The following is a 26517-nucleotide window of genomic DNA, read 5'->3' on the forward strand; positions in this document are numbered from 1 at the left end:
AAGGACAGGGAAAAGGAAGAAGACACGGGCAAGAAGCCGAGAGAGAGATACGGGCAGTGGCAGCGAAACGAGGCAGCAGCGGGACAGCAGCGGTGAAAACGAAATGCCCTGGGAGGGTGGGAACTGGAGAACACCCGGGGGAATGAAAGTGCAGACGGGAGAAAAGTGGGAAGAAATAGGGGTGACCGCGGCAATGCACACAACCCTCGCAGCCCCCAGCGAGCCCCGCAGCCCCTCAGCAGCGCGCTCTACCTCGCACGGAGCAGCCGCACCCCAAACCCGCCCGCTGCCGCCCCCGCGCTATCTCCCTCCAGCGCCGCGCCCGCGCAGCGCTCCGCCCCGGACACACGGACACACACACCTATGTGTGGCCACGGACAGGCATGGACAAGCGGCCGGAGAGCGCCTACCCACGCCGTACAATGCCATGTCCCCGAATCACGGAATACGCCCTGCGCTGGAAACGACCCACAAGGATCATCGAGTCCAGCTCCCGGCTCTGCGCGAGACCACTCCCAACAATCCCACCCTGCGCATCCCTGAGAGCGCTGTCCAAACGCTCCTTGAGCTCTTCTGGCAGCCTTCGGGCCGTGACCATCCCTGGGGAGCCTGTTCAGTGCCCCAGCACGCTCTGGGGAAGAACCTTTTCCTGATATCCACCCTAACTCTGCCCTGACACAGCTCCAGCCGTTCCCTCGGTCCTGTCCCTGGTCACCAGAGAGCGGAGATCAGAGCCTGCCCCTCCGCTTCCCCTCACGAAGAAGTTGTAGATTGCACGCGATGAGTTGTAGATTGTAGATACTCTCCTCGTGCCCTGCAGTGCTATTCCACGCCGTGTCGTGCCGTGCCGTGCCGCGCCGCGCCGCGCCGCGCCGCGCCCGCGCCCGCGCCCGCGCCCGCGCCCGCGCCCGCGCCCGCGCCCGCGCCCGCGCCCGCGCCCGCGCCCGCGCCCGCGCCCGCGCCCGCGCCCGCGCCCGCGCCCGCGCCCGCGCCGCCACGGGACGCACACCCAACACCGCCCGCTGGCTGCCGGCGCGGCCCCTTTAAATGCTAATGAGGCAGCGCGCGTGCCGCGCCGGCCCCCGCTGACTGTGTTAAAACTTCGGCGGGGCCATTTTGGGGGCAGTAAGACCGAGCGCGGCCGAGCACCCAACACCTGCGCCCGGCACTATGAGCGAGGCGCCGGAGACCAGCGCCGCCAGCCCCGCGCCCGCCGCGCCGCCCGTCCCGGCCGCCGCGCCGCCCGCGCCCGCCGTCCCGGACGCCGCTCCCAAGAGCCCCGCCAGCGCCGCCGCGCCGAGTGCGGCTGTTGCTGAGGCGGCCCCCGGTGCCGCTGCCGCAGCCACAACCGCGGCGGCCGTGTCGGCGAAGAAAGTGCTGGGTGAGTACCGGGCCCTGCTCGCAACTTCGCGGCGCACCTGCAGCGGGCCACGGGGTCCGCCGGTGGCCGCAGCCCGGGCCGGCGCGCTGCCCCCCGCCCCACGCCGTGAGTCAGGCCGGGCCGCCTCCTCCCCGCGGGCCGGGGGAGCCGCGCGGCGCCGGCCGTGACGCGCTCGGGAGCTGGGCGGGAGCCCGTGTGTGCCTCATCGGCCCGGAGCGTGCGGGACAGCGAGCGCGGCACGGCCGGCTCAGCCCCTTCCCGGCACCTGCCGGCGGCGTCTCCCCCGGGAAGGGCTGCTCGAAACCCTGTGTGCCTCTCCTTAATGTTAAGGTCCTGGAATAACTTTTCTATCCATAAAGAATCTTGCTTTAGTAATGCTTCCAGGTTTAGTGGGGTTTGTTTGTTTTGAGGCTTTTTTTGGAGGGGCGGGGTTTGGTTTCTACTTTACTATCAGTAAGAAGACAAACGAAATGTCATGTTGCCATCTCTCTGCTCAAGCCCAGTGCGTAGCAAGTGTGACTCGTTTGCATTGCGATTAAATAGGATCAACCTGTTGAAAAGGACAGGACTTCAAATCTGCAGGCTGCTGCCGATAGGGGTGTACTGTTTCTAACTGTGTAACTTCTGAGGGTTTGGTAAAGGCAAAGTTGAAGCTGACTTACAGTGTAGAGTCCCAGATTTCCTTAAGGATACACGGATCCTTCTCTTCTGAAGGGGAGAACTGAGGTCTTGCTGCAAGAAAGAGAAGCCAGGTAAAGGATTTCTCTGGAGTGGAGTTAGAAAGAATTCTAGCAAAGCAGAGCTTGGAGGCACAGCTTGTGTAATTTTTTTTTTTTTTTTTCCCCGTTACCTCATTTGTCAGTAATTAGTACACAAGAATCAACACATCCATATCTGCTGGTACATCTGGCTGCTTCTTGCCTTAATGTGGCTTATTTCATTCCTGGTAATGCTTTTACCTTGTTCACCTATTCCTATTGCTTGGAGAGAAGGGGTGAGGGGAAGTGAAGGTAGAAGTACCTTTCCTGAACTAGCAGGAAAATGAAAACCCACCGTAGTGATGGCTTTGTAAAATGGCCTTATTGCTAGGCAAGCTTTTTATTAGGAATGATGAGGAAAAGGATCACTGTAAATGCTAATTGAAAATTGATTTATAAATAAAGTCCACCTCAAGTGTCTCTGTTAATGGTCACCTGTGTAGTTATGTTCCCTTAAACCTTCTTTTACAAAGATCCTATTAGAAGCAAAATGTTTTGCTTGCTTGAGGCATCCAAATGTCTGGCTTCTAGGAATTTGGGTAAAGGTTACTCAACTTTCTCTTTTTGCTAGGTCACAGGAAGCTTTGGCTCTCCTTGTTAAGAGGCTGTTTTGTTATGGGTAGGAGTGGCTGGTGATTGTTTCCTCTGATAGAGTCAGAGGACAGCATCTTGTAGAAGTATGTGAGCTTCCACTTGCTGGTGGGATGTACGTCAGCACATCAACTGCCTTCTGTGACTCAACAGTTTAGCTGGTTACTGTGTTTTCCTCTGGGCTTCTCCTCCTCCTTGCCAGACTTCCCTGCTCAGGCTTACCAGTGACTGTGCCATGGATGTTTGGTGTCATGCTTTTGTCTGAAGTTTTTTTGGCCCACAGTGATACTTAGGGGAGACTGTAAATGTCTAATTTTGCTAGCACACTGTTTTAGGGGGAATACATTGGAGTCTCCCCCATGGAACAATGTTGCTTTTAAACTGTGTGCATACTCCTCCACTTAGCAGCAGCTAGCTGGCCACAGAGTGAGTTTTGACAGCCTCTCCTTCCCCAGCCTCTTGACCCCTCTGAGGGTTTTTGTCATGCTTCCTAGACTTCTTCCTAATCTGGTTCAAGTAGGCTGACAGATTCCAAAGCTGTTTTGCAGAGGAGGGAAGGGATGATGTTGAGAGAAGCAGTGGTAGTGGCATTGTTTCTTCAAGCAGGCTGAAACCTGCAGGTACTGTTGGCACTATTTCTGTGTTCCCCTGTCCCCTCCTGTTGATTTGTGTGAGTGTAGGGAGCTCTTGTAGCCAATGCCATTGTGGTAGCAGGAGGTGTCTGTATGTGGTGATGTCCCTATGAAACTAAACTTAAAAGCACAGCTATAAATACTGGTGCTGAACACTGTTTACTGAACTAGTTTGGCACTGAAGGAATGTTTTTCTGTTCCAGTAAACAAGAATTCTTGGGAATGCATGTTCTACTAGGCAGAGTCTTTTTTGCGAGGTGATATCTCAGTCATGTTAAGACTTCACTGCTTCTGAATAAGAACATTTTCTACTAAAAAGTATATTAAGGAAGACCAAAACCTTCACTTCTAAAAGGGCAATCAGAAAGGGCCTGTTATTGACAGTAATAACAGCAGCAGTGCTACAATGCACTGCTGTTGTCAGATGCTCTTACTTGAGGGGCCGTGAGCCCAAAGGTCTGGCTGGCTCCGTCATTTCCTTGTGAATATTTAGAAAAGAATACAGGTGTATAGTAGATGAAGGTAACAATTTACAGTGTCTTCTTGCCTCTAGCAGAGTGGTGTGGACTTCTAAACTGGAGATTCTCTAGCCTGTTTTCCTTTATTGCCTCTTGAGTTCCTGCCACCCCCAAAACATGTATGTGAGGTTTTTAGCAAGCAGTTGTCTGTAGGTGACTAGACCCTTTTCAAGTAAGTATACGGGTTGCTTAAGTAGCTGTAATTGAGCTGTGTTAACAAGTAACAGCTCTTAAATTATAGAGGCTAGAACTCTCCTTTAACTAGGGGTTTTAAAAGTATGAGTCGGTGGTGTTCATCCATTTGCTGTGAGGTAAAGAGAGGTTGAACTGCCTCCATCACTGTTGAGTTCCTCCTACACATTCCTACAAGTTGGAGAAACAGGTTTTGCCAGGTCCTATAAGACACTGTAGTGTGGCTTCTAAGTAAATGCTGTTTTACTGGGGAGGCAGGAGCTTGCCTTGATACTGAAAGTCACGGAACATGAAGTTGGTCACTTTGTAACTAAACAGTTGATGCCTAGAGAGGCTAACCTGTAGCAGAGGCTAAACAGTTTTAAAGGAATAAAGCAGGTATTTATTAAAAGGCCTTCAAGGGATGCACCTTGGGCAGTACAAGAATCCTGCTGTGGCTCTACCCAAGATGTATGACTGGTCACGAGTTTTCACACTTTAATAAATTTTGGTCTTATTTACATATTGGGATTAATTGTCCAATTACAGCTTCAGGTTATGAAGTCCCATCCTCTCACACTGCTCTCATCAATTTGCTGTTGTTTGTACTTTTTGGGCCTGAAGCTGTAACCTGAAGCTTGGTCCTCAGGCTGGAAAAGGATTGTTTTGTCTAATTCAGCTGTGAAGAGAAGTTGCTAACATTTTATATGAACTTCAGAGTTACTAAGACAGTACGGAATCTGAAAAATATGAAAGCTACAACTTAAGGCATCACAATCACAGATCATCTTAGCAGTAGGAGTAATTAAAAAAAAACCAAACAAGTCTTGTGGGGTCTTACTTGGTTAGTGTGATGCTGACAATGCAAGAAGGAGTTTTTCCAGAATAAGGATGTGCTGCCTTTCCACTTGAGAGGGTTGCACAGTATTTGATACTGCTTCTTTGGGCAGTTCTGGTTTCCAAGGAAGAAAGAAGGGTAACTGTAAGTAAAAGAGAGGAATTGTAGACAGTTTCCTTCAGGTGTATTTCATGTCTAGCTACTAATCTGAAGAGAACTGATGAACTGCAGTGGGATTTTCAGCTTTGCTGCCCATTTCTGGGATAGAGAATAAAAAAAAGGAATAGATGTTCTATTCTGAAAATAGGGCTAGGTTTTGTGGTGTGTGGTAAACCCTTGACTGAAAAATAGTGTGTTAAAGTATTGTGTCTTGTTACTCCATTAGAATGAGCTGAACTGGGAGATGAAGGCATACTTTGAGTGTTAAGGGAACAGAATAAGTCTGGTTGCAACTTCATATGCAATTATAAAAGTATTTATGTAACGTTATTGTACTTCCTTATATTTTAGATTAACTTCTTTAATTTTCTTTCCAGCCACCAAAGTTCTTGGCACAGTCAAGTGGTTCAATGTCAGAAATGGATATGGCTTTATCAACAGGTATGTTTAAATTCTGATAGTTGTATTTATGCTGTACTAAGACTCATAGTACACAAGATAGGCCATGTGTTACTGATTGCAACAGAGACCTCAGGACCTGACTACAAGCTCATGCAGTTGATAGTCAGCTTAAGCCAGGCACTCAGCAAACTTTCTTAAGCACCTCAGCCCCCAATAAAAGGTTATGTGTATGGGGAGAAAACAGAAAGGGTCAAACTCTATAAATTTGGTCTGTTACCTGTTTCTCATGTTTACTTCCACTACACTCTTAATGAGCTACATACTCTTTAGTGACTGCCTGGCTTTTTTCAAAGGCCTGAGAAAGGTAGGAGGATGAGGGGAAATACTTTTGGGTAAACTTTAAGTGTTAACTGCTTGGTCAGAATACGTCCAGTGGATACTCATTGAGATTCCCTGATAGTATCTCACTGAAAGTATGCCAGGCCTGGGTTTCATAGAAATTTTCTCTTTGTATCTTTTGTTTTTTTCCCTTTTCTCTGGGCACAAACAAACCTCTTAATAGCATTGAGAATCCAAACAGCTGTAGGTGAGGTTGGCCATTTCTAGGTGGACATATGTAACCTTAGGTGCAGAAGACCCATGCTTCCAGTTTACTGGAGGAAACTCTGGCTTTTAAGGCTGAAATATCTTTGTGGTTGAGAGGCTTAAATGTTTTGTGTGCTTTTTTGAGGAATGTAACTGCTGCATGCTGAACACTTGTCTTCCAAAAAACATACCTGACAAGTTATTTCACTTTGCAAGTCCTTGAGCTGTTACACATCAGGCAGATTTGGGTGAGTTGGACAGTGCAGAAAGGGGTAGAAGACCCCACCTTCGTGGATCTGAAGCCAGTTGTGGTGTGGTATTAATCTCAGTCTCTGGAGGTTATTATCCAGTGTTACATAAGCTTAGAAGAAGAGTTTTAATTAGGAAGTCCTCTTAAAATCTGTAATAGCAGTTGATCTAAGAGCCTGGTTGTGGTGTAATAACTTGTTAGCTTTCTTCCTAATGTGAAATCTACTATTGCTTCAATTCAGGACAACAAATTTGGAATTATGCATTATCTTCACAAACTCTTCGACCCACCTGTTGTGTTTGTTGAGAAGGAATTGAGTGAACAGATTGCAGGGCTTAGGCTCTTTTTTGTTGTATGGGAACACAGATTCAAGGTCTCAGACTTATCTCTGTGTTTTGTACGTGGAAGCCTGAAGTGTCTGGCCTAATCCAGAAAACCTCACGTTCGTATCTGGGTCCTCCTCCTGTGGACTCTCCTAACACCTCTTGTGCCTCTTTGCTTTGAATTTCACTGAAAGGAGATCTCTGTTAACAGCTGTGGCCAGTCCTGTTGATAGTCTTGTTTGACCTCTGGGGTAACAGCTCAGGTTGCAGTCCCTCTGGAAGTGTTTTTGGGGAATTAGAGTAGTGAAAAACAAGCAGTCCAGTCATCAGCTCACCCTGCATAAAAGAAAACATGGAATATTTGCCAGAAGATTACAGAGAACCTCCCCCATCTTCTCACCCTTTTGAAGGCCTGGGAACCCTTTCTGTTCTCAAGCAAATGACCATAGAAGTTCAGAGCAGGGTTTTGGTAGCATAGGCTTAGACAGAATGTATGGAATTTAGGGCATGTGCTACAGGTTGGGAGAAGGAGGCTTTCACTTGAAAAACCAGGAACTTCTATTAAAGTCTCTTAAGTCTAAACTCTCATGACTTCTCACTTTCTTTTCACAGAAACGATACCAAAGAAGATGTATTTGTTCATCAGGTAAGACAGCAGGAGTTGTGCTTAGACATGTGTGCTACAGTAGGTTTCTAATGTAGCTTCCTGCAACAGCTACACAACCTTGTCCTGGTTTCTCCTTAGAGTATTTTCTGCACATAACTAGAGTGGATGTGTATGTTGAAATTTTCAGGGAGAAATGTTGGGTTGTTTTCCTTCTCTATGAAGGGCTAGGTATTTTAACCCTTCTTAACCCTTTTTGTCTGCTCTAATTTGAACACTAAAGGTGTTTTTTGGTGTGGTTTTTGTTTGGTTGTCTCCTCTTGGTGAGATGATTCCTCTGTGAATACCTTGCTGCTGTTGTTTGTCCTTCCCCTGTTTCCTCATGCTCCTTGTGCCTTTTGTTTCTTCCTACTCTCTTCACTTGCAGGTCTGTTCTGTCTGCCCTCCCTGGTATTAGAGAGAAAGTGATCTAGTCTGGCTCTTAACCAGCCTGGGTTGCCATCAGCTGTTTCTGCACAAGGCAGCTGCTCTTAAGCAGAAGAGGAGGAAGGCTGTGTGCCAAGTATGCCCAAGCAGAGAGAGCTTGCCCAGCAGCTCATTATTGGTTAACTTTCCTTGAGCTGTCAGGAGGCTGTTCTAAGTTTATACTGTGACTCTCAGGTTGCAGGCAAATAATGGCAAGACAGAGGATGCTGTCTCCATGCTGATGTCAAATGATTAGTTGGCTTAGATCTGGTTTTGCATCATTCACTGGAAAGTGCAATCTTGCCCCTAGGAGTTTGTCCCATATAAAATGTCTGCAGGCTCATGTGATCTTTGAGAGCATGAGCTTTCTCTGTGGTGTGACAGTATTTCTATCAAATGTAACCAGGAAGTTTGTTCCCAGAGCTGGTGACTGAGAATGAGGATATGTGCATATATCCTTAGCTGGTGAGTCAACACTGAGAGTTAGTTTAGTTCATGTGTCTTGATGACTAAATAGTGGTAACTGTGGTAACAGTGGTAACTGTTTCTCTGGGTCATAGGGTGTACACCCATTATCTGAACCTGGCTGAAGCTGGAAGGGGATAAATCTAGTGTGTGTTATGAGAGAAAATGATGTTGGGAAGTGTGCACAGTACACGTTCTTGGTTCAGCTAGTGGGCTTGAGAGCAAGAGCTGTCAGTTGCATATACGGATTTTTGATGGTCATTTTCCTTCCTTAGTAGCCTGTGCTGTGGGCATGCTGACACATCTGTGGTCTGGTGGGATTGTGTCCAGAGGAGGGTAGGAACAGTTCTGGAAGAGAAACGTGTTCTTCTGGATAGGCAGCACTGCCTTAAAGACAAATGAGGTTTCCTTGATACTTGTGAGACAATATCCTGGAAAATGGCTGTTGTGCTGATGACAGATAACATGGATCAGTGTTATTCTGCTTGGGAGGGCTGCCAGCTGAGACCCAAACAGAAAGGTAGTGTTATCTGTGCTGTTTTGTCTCCTTCACCTGTAGAGGAGATTATCATAAATGTAAACTGGTGAGTGTATCTGGAGAGGGGTGGGCACTTCCCATCTCCTGTTGCTGAAGTCCTTTTGGTGTGAGCAAAACTGGCTTTGTTTCAGAAATGCCACATCATGTGCAGGCCTGCATCAGATTAACCCTCCTGGCAGGCTGCGCATGGCAGAGTAGAGGCTTCTAGTGCTGCTCTGGCTTGGCAGCAGTCAGATATTCCTCATCCTGTACATGGATGTGCTCGCTCCCAGACCTGGGACATTCTGGCCAGAGCTCCTGATGAGGTTGTCTGAGGAGGGAGGCAAATCCATGCTGTGAGCAAACATCCTGCTTCAAGCTCTCTCTGTACTGTTAGTGCCCTCGTGCCTGGGAGGGGCTGGATTACACTCCTAATCCCTTCAGAATAAGGCTGACCTAGTTGAATAGATACAGCTTCTCCCTGCCTCCCCTGCATGGAACGGCCGATCTCATGATTGGAATGGGGGTTAGTGCTTGGTGTCTGGCTATTGGATGCTATTTATAACTAGTACAGATTAAAATGCTTTTCTTTTTAGGGCATGCATGGCTTGCTTTGAGTTAACCCTTTGTCTTGCAGGGGCCCCAGGCAGTGTTTTTGGGAAGGGCAGCTCTTCACTTTGCATCCCTGTCTGGTTGGTTGGTGCAAGGTGCTGCCCAGGGCACTGTGTCAGTCAGCTACAGGTGCTGTGAGCAGAAGGGATCCATCTGCCTCATGGGCTGCAGTGTGTCTCACAATTTAACAACAGGAAAAGTGTCAGCAGCCAGAGCAGTTACATTTAATTAGGTAGAGTTGAAATCAATGAGCTGTGAGGAGGAGTTAATCTTTCTCTTCACTTCACTGGATTATGTTGATCATGCACAGCCTGAACTACCTGCGCCTAGGAATCAGTGTAACAAATTTTGGCTGTTACTGGGACAAGGCTGGATGTGCTGATGATGTGGTGGTATGAGCATATGGAAAGAACTCTTTCAAACAAGAACCTGAACTAACTCTGGAGGCTCTTCTGGTTGCCTGTTCATCAGTGTTCCCCATGGGAAAGGAAAGGCTTTGTTGTTGAGTGTTTTCTGTTAATATGAAACATCTGTCTTCTGAATCAGAGAAGCTGGAGCCTGCAGCATGCTGGTAAACAGTAAAAGGGAGAAGAGTGCTCTCTTCCCTCTGGATACACAGAGTAAAAGTCTTTTCATCAAGCTTAGAGCTTAGGCTTGTTAGAGGCTTATTTCAGTGATGTTTATCTGCAGCTGAAGTAGTAAAGCTTTAGAGTTTCTGCTTGGATTTCTAGGATTTACTTAAAGTTGTCCTGATTGCCTTTATAAAACAAGCTCCAGCCTACTGCAGCCTCTACCTTCTGCTGGCAGTTGCAGATCTGGATTCTTGAAGTTTCTGCCCATAAAGCTGGGAACAAAACATGTGGAATACTGTTGCTTTTATTTTCATTATGCTTTTTGAAGGGTATTTGAGGAGCTTCATCTATCTTATGAATACCCTCTGCTGAAAAGAAATTTTTTTAGTCCTTTCTTCTTCTGCACTTACAGAGAAGGGGGAAGAGTTTGAAATACAGCTTATTGACATCTCTGTCACATGCAAAGCACAAGTTCAGAAGTTTTAGTCAAATAGTATTTGTTTCAGTACAAATAGTACTAAATCAATAAGTTCAGTGCAGATTAAGGGTTTTAGTAGTAGTAAATAAAATTTCTGGAAAAGCAAACACTTTGATCTGATTTTTAGAAGTGGGACAGTTACACTAAAAAGTCAGGAGAAAGCAAACAAAGTTGTTTGAGATAATTGTGGAGTCTCTGCTTGCTAAAGTAATTCCCAAAGGAATTGACTTGAACAGGTCATTCTGTTTCTGTATTAAAAAACTCCAAACCTCTTGGAATATTTTTGCTTTGACAATTATAGTATGTACACTCTTGCATCCTTTCTTAGGCTGTTCAGGGATGCTTCAAGATATAGGGAAGGATATGGCCAGAAGGACATGCTGGTCTGTGGCCTGAAACACAAAGGAGACTGTATTGAGCAGCAAGGAAAGTAAGTTTCCTAGAGTAGTCAAGATGAGCTTTAAACTGAATAAATTTTTCCTTCAGTTGGAAATATTTTGGGGCTGTTGTTGACTAAATATTGTTGCTATGCAAAGGTAACAGCTCCACTGATGGTCATTCTGCAGCTTTTATTGAACTGCAGACAGAAGAGGACAACTGTTTCTGCTGCACATCCAATTTCTTAAGCCAGGTTTATGCCCTGTGTTTCCATGTGTGTTTCTTTGCTGGCTCTGCACCTCCCTCCTTCATGCTAACTAAAGGTTCCCACATCAGGATTGTGAATTGGTCTTTAATAATCTAGTGCAAGATAATAATCTTTCAGTGAGAAAATAGCGACTGGATTAGCTTATTCAACGCACGTCTTGGTCTTTTCTTCCTGGCATCTTCCAGTTTGCAAAGCCTTGCCTAATGAGCAGACCATAGGCTTGTCTTGATAAAAGCCTTTTGTGGAGTCCTAGAAGTACTCCACAGAGTACAAGCAAGGCATTTGTTGACTGAAAATTGCTCCAGGAGTTTTGAGAGTTTCCTGTGAGTCTGAGGAGGTGTATAACTGGCTTTGATCCAAACCATGTTGTTTTTTTTTATGTAACAATAATAGTATTATCATTAATAGCTATTATTGTCCTACTTTGGGGTTTCTGTTGCAGAGATGGCTAAGATTCCATCTGTCTGTTCTGGTGCTATTCTGTGTTATTACAGACTCACCTAATATTTGTGGTCTCATTGACACTGCTTAGATAAAATGCTAATTTGTTGCACCAGAGTTACAGTAATTCTTTTCTTGCTATGACTAAGTTGCTGTGACTTGCCATGATACCATATAGTTAATGCTTCTACAGAAATGCTCTGGGTCTTGAGTTCTCTTTAGATGGTCTACTGCTCTCCTAATGAGAAGGCAGGGATCACACTTGCTGCTAGTGCTGCCTTGGTACAGCTTGGAGGAAATCAGGCACTGAGTACGAACTCTGTTCATGCAGAGATTTGCAATAATTTCCATATCCAGTGTGCTGGGCAGAGCAGATCCTGGAGCAGCAGGTGATTTATGAACTTATAGATAGTGAGAGAAGAGGAGACCTTGAACTGAGTATTGGTGGGCCTGTGAAATAAGAGACATCAGTCTATTTGAAATATCTTAGTGCAGTGAGTGCTCTAGTGTGTAGAGTTGGAATTGTAGCAGATAAATACTGCCCTTCCCTCATCTGTGGGGCTAAGAATGTGTAACATAAGTAACATAAAATAATATATTTTTATGCATTTTCCTTTCAAGACGGCGATAAAGAAAAACAATCCACGGAAGTACCTGCGCAGCGTTGGTGATGGAGAGACTGTAGAATTTGATGTGGTTGAGGGAGAGAAGGTGAGAGATCATGAGCTGCAGGGTGTGGTCCAACAGAGATAATATCACACAACTTTAGCTGTGTCTTTGATGTCTCTGTCTGATGTGTTAACCACTGGGTTGGTGGCATTCATATAGCTTTTCTGGGGGAAATCTGTTTTTTAAAGGTGTCATTAAGGCATATTTCTAGATATGTATCAAAGCTACTAGGAAACTGCATCCTAGTGCTTCTGGAATCTGCAGTTGTTCCTTGAGAGAACATGGGAAGCCTACGGCCTGCCCAGTAATTATGAACTGAGGCCTATATTGCCCTGAACAATTTGTCTTAGAGTCTGATAGCTTAATAACTGTAAGAACTTTCAATTTCCTTATGCTTCTAATTTCCTGAACATTTTTGAGGTTTATTTTTGACTGTCAGTTCCTTCTTGCTTCCTCCTCTGAACTCAGGCTGTTGGATAGGATTTCAGTCTCTTAACTCATGATAACTCTCTTGTTTAAGGGGTTGGGAATAACAAACCTCCTTTTGCCTTGTGCAGGAGAAAGTTCCAAGTTACAGTGATTCCTTATGCAAATAAGCCTCTTTCCTGTTTCATCTTCTCCCTGTAGCTGGTTGTTCTTTTCTCACACCACCCTGGCTACCTTTCCTTTGCCCTTACAGGGGGCAGAAGCAGCTAATGTCACTGGTCCAGATGGAGTCCCTGTGGAAGGCAGTCGCTATGCTGCAGACCGGCGCCGCTATCGACGGGGCTACTTTGGCCGGCGCCGGGGCCCACCTCGGAGTGTGAGTTCCATTTCCCTGCATTGCTGCTGCCACACACGGTACTGACAGGGCTGTTTCTTACTTGACTGTCTGAGGCACTTCTGATCATGCAACATAGGTCTAATAAGCTTTCAAGTTATGGTGTACAAGACATCTTGACAAAACCAGAACAGTTTGGTATTGCAAAGTGGATAAACAGTATAAAGCTGTTGTAAACTGAGAAGTGTTATTTTTTTGAGTTCTTAGTCTCTCAATTATACCTCAACTGCTCTCAGATACTAACTGTTCCTACTATCTATCCTAGTTCCTTTGGATACTTAGTTATCCTGATTATTTTTATACATGAGAGAGAACATCACAGATGATTGCAGGGTTTTTAATTGTGTATGGTCATGGTGGTTGTGCAAAATGGCAAGGATACCTGTCAAACTTAGGGTAGATTACTAAGGGCTGTTAGGACGCCACAGCTTTTGCTTCCTGCTGGATCAGATGCAGAAGGTGCACCTCTGTTTCTAGGTATCTTGTTAAATTCCTTCTTTTGAGGGGAAGAATAATACACGAGAAACTCTAACTCATGTAACATTTTCTAAAACAGACATTACCAATGGCTGGCATTTAAAACACAAATTACAAACAAAAATCAAACCAGAACAAACACCCAAACAAACGTGCAACTTTATCAATTAACAACTAAAGGGGAAAGATAACCACTGCATCTCTGAAAGATTGAAAGGACTTTCTACAAAGATAAACTGTATTACATCACATCAAACACTCTATATTAAAACATCTTGATATTGTTGTGTGGGGTTCCCTGTGTAGAATGTGAAGTGGTCTGTGGCAAATTTCTGTGTGATGTCTTTGTTAGCTTTTCAAATAAAGAATTGTCCCGATCAATAGCTCCCTTGCCATAACATGTACCCCTTACAGTGCATTTCATGTAGTGAAATGCAGTTAATATGTTCAGAGAGAATGTTTCTAAGAACAGCTTCTTAGTCTGAGGAGCAGGAGCAGCATTGATGGCTCTTGTTTTGTCCTCATCTTAAATTTGCCTAAATTTAAGCCTTTTGAGAATCTGATGCTTCTTTTTACCCAATATGCTGGGATTTCTGTACTGATATATTTGTTTTGAGCTTGCATTCAGTGTTATGGTTAATATACTGCCTGTCAAATACAACACTTGTTTTCTTTTGGTAGCAGGGTGGTGAGGGAGAAATCAAGGATGGGGTCACAGAAGGAGGACAACTTCAGCAAGTGCACAGGAATCCTACCTACCGTCCCCGCTATCGCAGGTGTGTACAGTTCCTCTGCTCGGTCATTCAGGTGCTTTTCTGCTCTGTACAGGCTTCCAAGTGGGGGAGCACTTATGCAAATGATAGGCACAGCGAGAAGCATTTTAATTACTTGGAGAAATTTGTTTCATGTGCTTGTATGTTCAGAACCATAATGGCCTAGAAAGGGCAAAGAATTCTTAGCATCCCATTATTTCTCACAACTGTGCAGCATATTGAAGTGAGCTGCAGTGTCCATGTCCTCCCAGATGAACACTCATACTTTTCTGGATAAGTAATAACTTATACTTTATCTGGGACCCTGCTGGGGGTGCTGGTGGGTAAAAACTCGTGTGAGTAAGCTGGTAAATGTGGAGTTGCAGCCCAGAAAGCCACCCATATCCTGGGGTGCAGCAGGAGCAGCATGGCCAGTAGGCTGAGGGAGCTGACTGCCCAGTACTTGAATGGGGCTTATAAGAAAGATGGAGATTAACTTCTTAAGAGGGCCTGTTGTATTAGCATGAGGGGTAATGGTTTTAAACTAAGAGATTTAGTATAAATGGAAGGAATACTTTTTTACTATGAGTGTGGTAGAACACTGAAATAGTGTTCTACTGAAAACGTTACCCAGAGAGGTGATAGAAGCCCCTTACAAGGTCAGGTTGGAGAGTGCTCTGAGCAACCTGATCTAATTGAAGGGAGTTGGACAAATGGCCTTTAAAGGTCCTCAAGAGACTGGTTTGTCTGCCATTCACTCAGTTGCCCCTCATCATATTGTCCTTGTTTATCAAGTAGCTTATGAAGTCAAATTCCAATACAGAATTTAGAGATGAACTATAAAAATTATGTAATCCCCATTTTTTCATGTGCACGTCTGTTCAAAAACAAAAAGTAGGAGGTGCGTAACAGCGCAAGAGCAGCAACATGCTGAATTTGATAGGGATAACAAGATTGTTCTTAATTGTAATGACTTGCCTGTTCAATGAACAATGGATCCATCCTTTTGGAATCTGGGTATAAAACCACAAACCTTCCACCTCTAGTTTGGGCTCTTCTGTTTATGCATATTCATGTTCAATTTGGCTCTTTTATCTAGGACTGTGGGAAATGGGATACTACTGATGCTTGCTGCTTGTTGGCATCCAAGCTGAATAAATTTAATTCCTGAAAGTCTTCATTAGTTTTGGGCAGTCAGAGATAGTGCCATAGCAAGTCCAGTGAGGCTTTTGCATGTCATGGGGTTGAATCACAGGCTGAGTAACTTGTCCATGACTAATGGAAACTTGTTATTTTCTGATGCAATTTTCCTATGAGAGGAATGATACAGCCTATCAGTGCACAACGCTTCTGTTTGAGTTCACAGATATTGCTTTTGTTTACAGGCACTCAATCCAGTGACTGGCACTTTTGTTATGTTCCTTTGGAAAAGTTAAATTGGCTTTTGGGACTAGGTGGCTGTGGATTAGCTAATGGGAACTGGATTTTGGCTGTGTTTTAACAGTTTATAAACAGTGTTTATACTAGAAATCAGGTGAAATGCTCTTGTATACATCAAGAACATGGACTTGATAGCTTAGTGTTAATCAGGTCCAGCTCACCTGTGATAGGTGCTTTTCCTAATTGGTTAAGAGGGCAACATGAAGCAAAGAGCCAAGATCCAGGAATGGTTTTCAGGTAGAAGTGAGGAGGATTGCAAGGACTCCACCATTAATTAGAAATAGAACTAGGCTGGTATTTAGCCATGCCAAAGCTAACTCAGTGCAATCAGCCTGTGTGGCCACTACTGGCTTGTTTCTTCTGCTAGTTGCAATTCAAAGGGGCTAGCTGCATCTTCATTGTGGGATAGACAGCAGAATATGGTGATGTAGCTTCAGCAGTGAAGAGACACCCACTTTCCTTGTCTTTTCTTTCCAACCATATGTCAGCCAAACCCTGAAGGGGATGGTTTGCTAGTTGAGGATGATTCTTGGTTTTGGGAGGTTTTGCTAGGCTAAAATTACTGTAGTTTAACCTTTCTTGATTTCATTCTTACCACCTCTTTCTGCCCCTCTCAGAGGGCCCCCTCGCCCACGCCCTGCCCCGGCAACTGGAGAGGCTGAAAACAAGGAGAACCATCACGAGGCCAGTGCCATGAGCCAGCAGCCGCTGCGCCGCGGCTACCGGCGCCCCTACAACTACCGGCGCCGGCCGCGCCCAGCCAGCGCCCCGGCACAGGAGGGCAAGGAGGTACGGACAGCATGCTGCTCAGAGGCACGAGCACCTCCCCTGCCAGGGAACCCTGGGGGAATTGGGCTGCCTCAGCCTGGGCAAGAGAAGGCTTTGGGGGGACCTCATTGTGGCCTTGCAGGGCCTGAAGGGAAAGATGAGGTAAGACAGTTGCAAGGGCCTGGAGTGACAGGACAAGGGGGAATGAGTTAAAACTGAAAGAGAGTAGGTTTAGATTGGATATGAGGGAAAAAACTTTTCCCTCATGAGGATGGTGAGGCCCTGGCACAGGTTGCCCAGGTAAGCTGTGGCTGCCCAATCCCTGGAAGAGTTCAAGGCCAGGTTGGATGGGACTCTGAGCAGCCTGGGATAGTGGAAGGTGTCCCTGCCCATGGCAGGGGGTTGGAATGAGGTGATCTTCAGGGTCCCCTTCCAACCCAAATGATTTAATGATTGTATGTAGCAGAGGTTTTAATGGAGTGAATGCCCAAGATCTTCTGCCCTGTGTGAGTTTTTAATAAATGTATTCATGTGCTGGATAAGTCTGATGACCAAATCTGACATGCTGATTTCCTTGCCTGCTTCTTCTGACCCTCTTGAGAATAAGCGCCTGATCTTAAAAGGAACTTAAAAGGCAGTAGGATAGGGAGTGCTTCTGGATAGTTCTTAATTGGGGTCAGACTGTAACAATTATTTTTGAAGTGCAAACAGTTGTGTTTTCCTGCTTCCATAAACCTTAACTCTGTATGTAGCATGAGAGATGGATTTGAAAGCTCTAGATCCATTTCCTGAACTGTTTGAACCAGACAATTTCAGGAAACTGTTTGCAAACACAGATTCTACTTTAATGAGGGAAGATTTTCTCATTCAGTCTCTACTTCAGGTATTCCCTTGACAGAATCTGCTGTGTAATACTCAATTACAAGAAATACACTAAATATTTTCTGGACATGCATTTTTCTTGATTGTTTTAAAACCTGCATTATGCTGGCTGTACTGCTGAAGAGAGGAAGGGTGTGGAGGTCAGCCTTTGCCTATAATAAGAGTTTGTTGTGTCTCAGGCAAAGACAACTGAAACACCCGCTGAAAATCCTGCTCCAGTGACAGAGCAGAGTGGCGCTGAGTAATGTCCGGCTCCCCAGGCACCTTTACCATCACTCAGGTAAGGAATATGGACAGTTCTGTTTCCCAATGAAAGCAGAGTGGGTATGCTTCTAGGATTCTGGCCACATCGCCTTGTGTAGGGCTTGATATTTGTGATAAGCTCTGAGAATGCTGTATAGGCAAACCAAGATACTGCTTTTCTCTTCTTTCTTCCCTCTGCCTCTGTATTTGTCACAAAGTAAGTTTTACTTTATAATTGATTTCTTTTTTTCCAGGAAGCTCTCTGGTCTGTATAGTAACAGCATCTGCTGATGAGTTATTTTATTTTAGGAAGATCCTGATTATGGACAGGATAAGCCAGTTGTGCTTATCCTGCCTGTTATAATTCTTTTCATTTGACATCTTGTCTATTTATTGAGACAGTGAAACTTAAAATGCATTTTTTTAACATGTGGCTCTTCAACAGGTGTCCTAAAGTATCACTCAAAAGTAACACCAAAGAAACACACAAGCAATAAATTGTCAACAGTGATGACGAAAGCAAAGATTTGAAATACCAAAATGTAAAAGAAAATTTACCAGCAGCTGAGATCCAGGGAACGCCTACAAGATAGATGCATGAAGAGAGAAAGAGAGAGCGATTCAGAAAGAACCACCTCCCTAGTTTTAACAGCAACTGTGGAGCTATTTGGTTTTGGGGGTTTTTTTCCCTAGAATTTCACTGTTTTGCTAGTATTGATTTTTTTCAATTTTTCTTTTGGTATCAAACTGAAAAGGGAAAAAGAAAAAAAAAAAACAACCAAAGAACTAAAATTGAAATAAAATGCTTTTTGTATTGTATGCTGGTGCTAAACCTCCCAAGTGTGAGTTTTTTTTCTGTGCCAGTCCTGTTCACTGCAGGATATGGGGAGGACAAACTTCCGCTTTCCTTGTTAAGATCTATTTGAAACTGTGCAGCATGGGTGACGTTCCTCACAAATAAAAGTGATTTCAACTACCAAAAAAAATCTGGTTTAGAGTATTTTTTCATGTTTGTTTATAAAATAATTCATTATTTTAATCTTGTTCCTTCAGCGCTTATATGTGAAAGAGAGCTTCCTCTTTGGTGTGTCTTGGTGGATGATACCTGAGCATGGTTATGTGGATATACTTTTGTATATTGATTTCTTTGCAGAAGTTTTATACTAAACAGCTATAATTTAGTGTTCCCTCTGTTCCTTTCGCTCTAACGATGTTTAATAGTTGGGTTTTCCTGTTACTGTCTTGTGGCAGGAGTTTGGGGGATGTGGAGTGAGTTCCTGGAATGTTTTTTTCTCATCTGTTTTGCTAGGTTTTTGTGTTGTGTAAACAGTAGAATCCAAGTTTTGAGACTCTGCTCAAGGACACTTGTGTAGTAACTACCACTTTATCTAAGCTTCTGTTTTGAATAATGTTTGACTGGTTTCTCCACTCTATTTCAAACCAGTAAAATCTCTGTACCTGTGCCATTTGTGTTAATGGGCAAAGTACTTAGCTATCTTATAATATCAGTGGTGTTTTAATGTTTCTCCCTAAAATTTGGCTGTCTTCCAGCTGTTGAATCTGGGTGCATATCTTGTGTCCTTCATTGTCTAGTCCAGCATTTCTCACTGTCTTGCAGTTGCTGTTGCCCAAATCCTAGATAAGCATATTTGTTTCTCAAACAAATAATCCTGTTATTCTTCAGGAATTGAGTGGAGAGTGCAGGGCATAATTGCACTCAAAAGGTTTTTGCTTCCAGCTTCTGGGAGGTGAGGAAGGGCCCTTGCACCCTATTGCCTTTGCCTTGGGGACAAGGAGGGTGGGAAGAGGCTGAGTGGTGCCTGAGCTGCAAAGCTTACAGCTGCCTGAATTGCAAGGGATTAGGAGCCTTTTAATGGTTGTGAAGTGAAAGCCATAGGCTTGGTTGAGGAAGAAATCTTCACTTGGAAGATCAAGAAATATGTCTGTTTTGACACAAAATGCAATAAGGTGAGGAAAATATAAGTAATGGTACCTTAAAAAAATTCTTAAGCAGGATAAATTTTTTAGGCTTAAATTTTGCTCCAAACTAAATGTGCAGACATACTGAGGAGATGTTGATAATTTCACCATAATAAGGAGATGCAAGATATTCATAAATACTGAAATGTTACTGCAGAACTTGTCATAAAAACTACTTTAACTGCCTTCAATAGGTGTTTTTCCTTGAGAGATTTGACAGGCTAAAGACAATTTTCTTAATCTCTGCAAAAATGTAGGTCAGATTGAATCAGGTTAACAAAAGTACCTAACTAGCCTTTTTTTTTTTTTAATGAATGGAGAAAGTGAGAGAGAGAGGCAAGTAATGTCCTGGCATTGAGTTCTATTTGTTATTTCTGTCCTGCCTCTAGTAAGAATGTTTGCATAAAACAGAAGCCAGTGACTGACATAACCTACTTCATCCCTCTCGGTTACCTGGTTATGAAAATGTAAGCTTAACTCTAGCAAAGTTTAAAGCACTTACTGAAATTGCATCTTAGATGTCTTGGGCTGTACATAAGTTGTTCCTTTACTAGGCCTCTTAGACTCTTCTTAGCTGAATTTCCCAGAAAAAAAAATATAAACCTGGTGCTTAATAATGAGGGTCATATCACTTGGCAGCTGGTGCTTGTGCTGTAAATAAGGCTATGGGTTATTTGCCTCGAGCAGAATTTCAGATGAGAGCTTAGTTTGTGTTGTGTTGGTTTGATTTTTTAAAAAAACATTTAGCTCCATGGATTTTGAATTTGTGGAGTAGCTAATGTGCTGCAAAAACATTCCCTGTGGCTTGTGAACTTTTGAGGAGGATAAAGAAAGGAAGAAGACAGTTCTGTAGGCCTTCCTTTGTGCATGGTTTCATTTGAACATAATTGCAATACAAGGCATTCACAGTCTGGTGAGAGAAATAGGTGTACTGTAAGCTTCTGTCTCAGACAGTGTTGCTGCCGTGGGAGAACTACACAGGTGCAACAAGTGCCTTGGAAGTGAAACACTTTCTGTTGGAAAAAGCTCTGGAAATCAAGCCTGTGCTACATAGTTTGCTATGAGGCCTATGAAATCAGATGTGGATGTCTGACTCTGTGACTTGTGGATTTTTTACAGAGTCTCTTTGCAGATCCCGAGTTCAAAGCCATGGCCTTAGACATCATTCTGCTTTCTGCTGGTTTGGCTTTTTGGAGAACCAATGAGCCTTCAGCACTGCTGTGGTTCTGTAGAGAATCTGTAGAGAGAAAGTCCATGCTCTGAAGTCCTCAGAGCTGTAGGGAAAATCATCTGCTGGAGCCAAGTGGCAGTGGGATCCTTCCACAGGTGTAAATGGGATGAGAAGATTTTGGAGGCCATGTCAAATAAGTGGTAGCTTAAACTTTCTGTTTTGTGCTGTTTGCAATAATGGAGCAAGGCTGCTATGACTGAATTTTGAGTCCTAGAGCAGGACAACAATGTACTGAGCAGAAAATAGATCTTGATGACTTAGTACCACCAGCTGATGAGTAATTGATATCTTAAGGTTTTAAAATGTGATAGAAAAGACTCAGAGCTTCATGATATTTTCTGACTAGTGTCAAAATACATTATTCTTCAATGTTTGGCTGTAAGTTTTGACTTGTAAATAGTGACTTGAGTAGGACCACAAAGGTCCTTAGAATTAATCAATTATACACTGCCATTTTCATGCCAGTAGTGCCTGTGGTACAGTTCTTGTTCAGAAAAAAAAATAAATTATTTTAATAGTATGCGTAAATAGATATATTTACATATAATTTTATATATTTTTTATATATAATATATATAATAAATCTGTTACAGATTCAATTTCAGGAAAAATTGCTGCAAGAATGTGGACTGAAATTTTGAACATATGCTAAAACGTAAAACAGCTCATATGTATTCTTGAGCCTTTCTGAGGTAATTTGGGCTATAATAAAGAACTGGAGGGCAGTAGTAGTAAATGAAATAAATATTCTAAACAGAGCTCTAGGACACGTTCTGACAAGGTCAAGATGCCTGAGTGTGAAATGTTCTCCTTTCAGCACTCTTTCAGTTGTTTTACACTGGAAAGAAGGGCACAGTTTGAACCAGAAGAATTTCCATCAGAATTATACAGGAAGCTTTGTATAAGTCTCATCTGTTTCTTGGTAAGAAACTGTTAATGGAAACAATACTCTAAAATATTCTCAATGCTCTAACGCAGAGTATTGAGAATATTTATGGCTCCACTTGATGGCTCTTGGATAGGTTAGTCTTGGACATCAGCCTCTTGACCTGCCAACAGGTGCAGTGCATAGCTAAGATCAGTAAATTTTGCTGTGTCATGAATGGTGAAAGCATTGCAGTGTTACACCCCACACAACTGCTGACACTTCACATCACAGAAAATGGGTGCTGGGGAGTTAAGAGATGACAGCAATCTATTTTACTGGTACAGTTATGTGAGCACTAGATGGGGCTGTTACTCCACTTAATTTTTTCTGGAAATTCATGGACACACCCCTCTGACAAGAAATAAAGGTGTTGCAATGTGGGCTATCTGGGTTCTGCTGCAGGCTCGAGGGGGGCTGAAATAGGGTAGATGGTAACAACCCAGTAAATAAATAAAGGATAAAAATAGCAAAGTAAAAATATAAATATCTTGCTGTATAGTTTTTCTAGAAATAAGCACTGCTGCCTATCCCTAACTTTCCTCTCATAATCATCACATAACTGCAAAGAAAATCTTGGGGAGAAGTGAAGATCTACCCATGGGAATGTCAAGTGTAGAGTTCAAAGTTTGTTCTTACCATTTGTATCTCTAGAAATATTTGGTATTAAAAAAAAAAAGCAAACACCCAAAGTTAAATTGCCTGCATATTTTTTACTTCAGTGGATAAACATTTTGTCTGAATTTAGATCAACCACTCTCAAAGAAATACACAGCCTAAACATTGGCAAACTTTCAGGGATTATTTAGATGTGATTTAAATCATTACCTCTTCAGAGGAGATGGAGGTGTTCTCACTTGCTGCATGATCGTTACTTTCTAGTTAAAAGAGACTGATTTTAATAAAAGGGAAGGTCCTTAAAACTTAGTGCAGTGAATTCCATCTCTGATAAATAACTCATTTATGTAAAACCAGAAACCATGAGGTGCTGCTCTTAATCCACATCCTGACTAAAGAAGACATTTTTTAGTCCTTTTCTAATATTTTACAGTAAGAATGTATGGAGAAAAGCATGTTTTATAACATGATTAGTATTTTCTGCAGCAATGCCACCACACTCACTGCAGTCTATAATGGTAAAAAAATTTATTTCATGCCATCTTCAGAGGGTTTGAGAGGAACAATCTTTCTGTGGAAATGAGTTCAAAGAAATGGTTAAAAATCTAATGGAAGAAGATGCAACAACTGTAGATGATCTATCTAAATAATAAAACTATGTAATTGAACACCTAGATGATAATACTAAATAAAACCATCTAAATCTATCTGCAGATCTAGAATTTAACCTGTGTTTCATTTGGGAAAGTAAGCAATTCTTCAGTTTTTGAAAAGCATGGGCTAGCACAATGCCATTAGGGTGGTCCTCTATAGCAGCTTCACCATCCCTCTAGTTTGTTCAGGTTTCTAAGAATTTCAGTTATGCTGACCATGGAGTATGATCTTCCAGGGAAAAGGTCAGAGGGTGTGTCAGTTGTGTGTGCAAACTCTACAGGGACTACTGATTGGCATTATGCAAATACACACATTGCTGCCTTTTACTCTCAACTATATGAAGCTATATGTGTAATCTCATTAAAATAATTCCACAGACATTCACAAATAAGTAGTACTTAGCAAGAGGAAAGCCCATTTCCCACAGTGCCTGTGAAACCTCCACAGCTGGGAGAAAAAAGGACTTAAGTGATTTTCCAAGGAATGTCATTCTGGCAGCATGACCAAGTTCAATTTATTCTTTTTTTTCCCCTTCACCTCTAGATTCCAGTAGCACCTCTTGCCATTTCTTCTCCATCTGCTCTTTGCACATCAGGAAGACATCTTCCGAGTGCTGCATGGCGTTGGACAGGTCTGGGTTGGTCTGGATGGCCGTGTAGTCAAAAGTCATCCAGGTTGCACGCACTGCAAACACAACATGTATTACTATTTTCTGGCCAGGAAAAAGCAATGACTGATTCAATAAATAAATTCAATAAGCAAATTCAATTAATAAAATGAATTATTATCAGTTGGGATCTCAGAGAAGGCTGGAAAATAAAACAGAAACTGCCTACAGTAATACTAGATTAAACAGAATGTTCAGTATTACTTCTTATAAATGTCTCAAAATAGTTCACAATGAAAGTACACTGATGTAAATTATGAAACAAGGATGGACACTTCATCTAAAAATGACAACAAAACAGGTAATCAAATGGGAAGCGTCAAGAGAGTGTTTTAAAATATATGAATATTATATAAGGAGTCCTCCCTCTAGACCGGTTACAGCTTGTGTTAGGTGAGGAAGAATAAGATCAAGGAGATTGCGACAGAGATGAAATATTTTAAGGACAACTTAAGTAATGAAATTGATCTTGAAATAATCAGTACCTTAAATAATGGAATTGATTTTGAAATAATGAGTATCTGATAAAACTGAGCAAATAGTTTTAGCACTTATGCACTAATGTACACTTACTTACTTCCCCCCTTTTATTTTACCAAGAATTCACTATAGTACGTTGATCTGAGAGGTGATATGTATCCATGTTTTAGAATTAAGTCTCATTTTATAGACTATATTTTAACAATTGTACATTAAAGACCTTAGTAATATTTCTTTTTTTAACCAACACTCTGAACTAAGTATGCGTCATCACCTATTGATTTTTAATTCTGAGCCATCTGAACCACCTAAATTATTTGTACGCTTTTTCACAATTAAGAACACGAGGGCATTAGTTGATGGTGATTGTTTTAATTACATTTCTATCACACAGAAGTTTACAGAATAAATATAAAAATAAATCTTCAGTGTTTTTAGTACAAAAATTCATATCATTCCTAATAAAGACCTGTACCTGTTAGTTTTTCCATTTCCTCCAGAAGTTCCTCCATATCTGTTTTAATGTTCTCCACCATCTTTCCCCAGTTATAATAGTTTCCTTCCTGAGATTCTGATTCAGCCATCTATAAGGAAACCAGGAATTTCCTACTTTATTTTACTCTAAAGTGAGTTGATTTTCATAGTTGAGACCAAGTAACACAGCAATAAAAAATAAAAGCATATACTTTTTAGATTACATGTGAATTCAGTAAGAATCTGACTTTAAGGTTACTGGTCATCTGTATGCTGCATATTACTTGTGACTCATTTTGAAATTAGTAGAAAGAATAAGCTAAAATATGCTGTGCTTGTGCAAAAAAAGGATTTTTGGTATCAGTAATAAAAGATCATTGTGTCAAACTCTTCACTAGCAAACTTCATTACCCTGTTACAGTTGTCTTCCAGCTTCTCTCCCAAATACTCTGACCCAGGGCAACTCCTTATTTTCAAAGTTAGTTGTAAAATCCCCATTTGTAACCAGTATTTATTTCACAATTGCAGGCACCAGACAGGTTAAGTACAATCACTAAGTTCTGTCACCATAGAGGCAGATAAGTGATTATGATTCCCTAAGCTCTGATTAGTTGTAGGGAATGAAATTCTAGGATGTAAAAGTGCTTGGGGCAAAAATAGAGTTTTAGAACCTTAGTGTTCACCGAAAATGTAACAGAAAGTATTGCCTTTAATTTCCTTTTCTGAAAACCATCAATGGATGGGACGGAACTGTGAAGAAAGAGACGGAAGAGCTTCAGTGTAGTGACTTTATACATCACACTGCAGAGTTTTTATCCCATGATTTCTCAGACTCAGTGGGTATCTATTTTCCGGGGTTTATTGCCGGTATGTGCGGAAGGAACGCGACCGGTGGTTTGTAGTGGCCTTACAGCATTGTAAATCGGCGGCAGACCTCGGACGCTAAGTGTTCCAAGTGTCTTTTCGTACAACGAGGTAAAACTGAGGTTAACCGGCCATCCCCCTTTAGATCCCAAGCTGGGGTGCTGTCCCACACCACGGGCACCTTTCGGCCGCCGCCACGGCCGCGTCCCCCGGTGCGCCGGGGCCGCGCCGCCGACCGCCCTCACGGACGGGGCGGGCGATAACGGGACACCAAACGCCGCCCGGCAGCCGTGCCCGCCCCTCCCGCCCGCTCATTGCCCGGGCGCACGAGCTCGGTTGATTCTGTGTTTCACGAACACAATCGCTTGGGATAGCTCGGCGGCCGGGAGGGCGGCGCGGTTGGCGCTCCGCGGCGCCGGGCTGTGGCTGTGGCTGTGGCCTGGCACCGTGTTCCGGGTCCGGGTCCCGGCTCCGTGTCCCAGCTCCGTGTCCCGCCTGCCCATCGCTTCCAGCGCCGCCGCGGCCGGCTCTGTACGGCATCACAGACAGAATCACAGAATCACTAGGCTGGAAGAGACCTTCAAGATCATCGAGTGCAACCCATACCGTAACGCCTCAAGTAAACCATGACACCGAGTGCCACATCCAGTCTTTTTTTAAACACGTCCAGGAATGGTGACTCCACCACCTCCCCAGGCAGACAATGACAGTACTTTATCACTCTTTCCATAAAAAACTTTTCCCTAGTATCCAACCTATATTTCCCTTGGCAGAGCCTGTGTCCTCTGGTTCTGTCAGTTGCTGCCTGGAGAAAGTGACCAACCCCACCTGACTACACCCACCTTTCAGGGAGATGTAGAGAGTGATAAGGTCCTCCCTGAGTCTCCTTTTCTCCAGGCTAAACACCCCCAGCTTCCTCAGTCGTTCCTCACAGGGCTTGTGTTCCAAGCCCCTCACCAGCCTCATTGCCTTCCCTGGGTGTGCTCAAGCCTCTCAACGTCCTTCCTAAACTGAGTGGCCAGAACTGGACACAGCACACAAGGTGTGACCTCACCAGTGCCGAGTACAGTGGAAGAATGACCTCCCTGCTCCTGCTGGCCACACTATTCCCGATACAGGCCAGGATGCCACTGGCCTTCTTGGCCACCACTGCTGGCTCGTGTTC

The 26517-nt window shown here is 43.5% G+C and overlaps 2 protein-coding genes across 3 annotated transcripts; one reads left to right on the plus strand and one right to left on the minus strand.

The window, feature by feature from the left end:
• The first annotated feature begins 1155 nt into the window (after window positions 1-1155).
• Window positions 1156-18278, plus strand: YBX3 (Y-box binding protein 3). 2 transcript variants are annotated; one of them, XM_036404973.2, is made up of 9 exons: window positions 1156-1381; window positions 5426-5489; window positions 7221-7254; window positions 12030-12119; window positions 12757-12879; window positions 14056-14150; window positions 16184-16355; window positions 17396-17496; window positions 17905-18278. In XM_036404973.2, exons 1-8 carry the CDS (start codon window positions 1171-1173, stop codon window positions 17459-17461), a joined length of 855 nt encoding a protein of 284 aa, XP_036260866.1. In that variant the 5' UTR covers window positions 1156-1170; the 3' UTR covers window positions 17462-17496; window positions 17905-18278. The 2 variants fall into 2 exon arrangements, with proteins under 2 accessions (XP_036260866.1, XP_036260867.1); XM_036404974.2 differs by having other exon boundaries at window positions 14059-14150.
• A 4433-nt stretch (window positions 18279-22711) lies between these two features.
• Window positions 22712-24688, minus strand: SYCE3 (synaptonemal complex central element protein 3). Its single transcript, XM_036404932.1, has 2 exons — window positions 24490-24688; window positions 22712-23551 (listed from the first exon to the last, which is right to left on the minus strand). The coding sequence occupies exons 1-2, from the start codon at window positions 24596-24598 to the stop codon at window positions 23382-23384; spliced, it is 279 nt and encodes a 92-aa protein (XP_036260825.1). The 5' UTR covers window positions 24599-24688; the 3' UTR covers window positions 22712-23381.
• Window positions 24689-26517: the final 1829 nt, after the last annotated feature.

The sequence above is a fragment of the Molothrus ater genome, chromosome 5 (genome assembly GCF_012460135.2).
Source record: "Molothrus ater isolate BHLD 08-10-18 breed brown headed cowbird chromosome 5, BPBGC_Mater_1.1, whole genome shotgun sequence".
Taxonomy (NCBI): domain Eukaryota; kingdom Metazoa; phylum Chordata; class Aves; order Passeriformes; family Icteridae; genus Molothrus; species Molothrus ater.

Coding starts and splice junctions, on each gene's coding strand:
- SYCE3 (XM_036404932.1), bottom strand. CDS start 24,598: ATGGCTGAATCAGAATCTCAGGAAGGAAACTATTATAACTGGGGAAAG. Junction 23,552..24,489: donor GGAAATGGAAAAACTAACAG/GTACAGGTCTTT, acceptor TTGTGTTTGCAG/TGCGTGCAACCTGGATGACT.
- YBX3 (XM_036404973.2), top strand. CDS start 1,171: ATGAGCGAGGCGCCGGAGACCAGCGCCGCCAGCCCCGCGCCCGCCGCG. Junction 7,255..12,029: donor AAGATGTATTTGTTCATCAG/GTAAGACAGCAG, acceptor TTTCCTTTCAAG/ACGGCGATAAAGAAAAACAA. Junction 12,120..12,756: donor ATGTGGTTGAGGGAGAGAAG/GTGAGAGATCAT, acceptor TTGCCCTTACAG/GGGGCAGAAGCAGCTAATGT.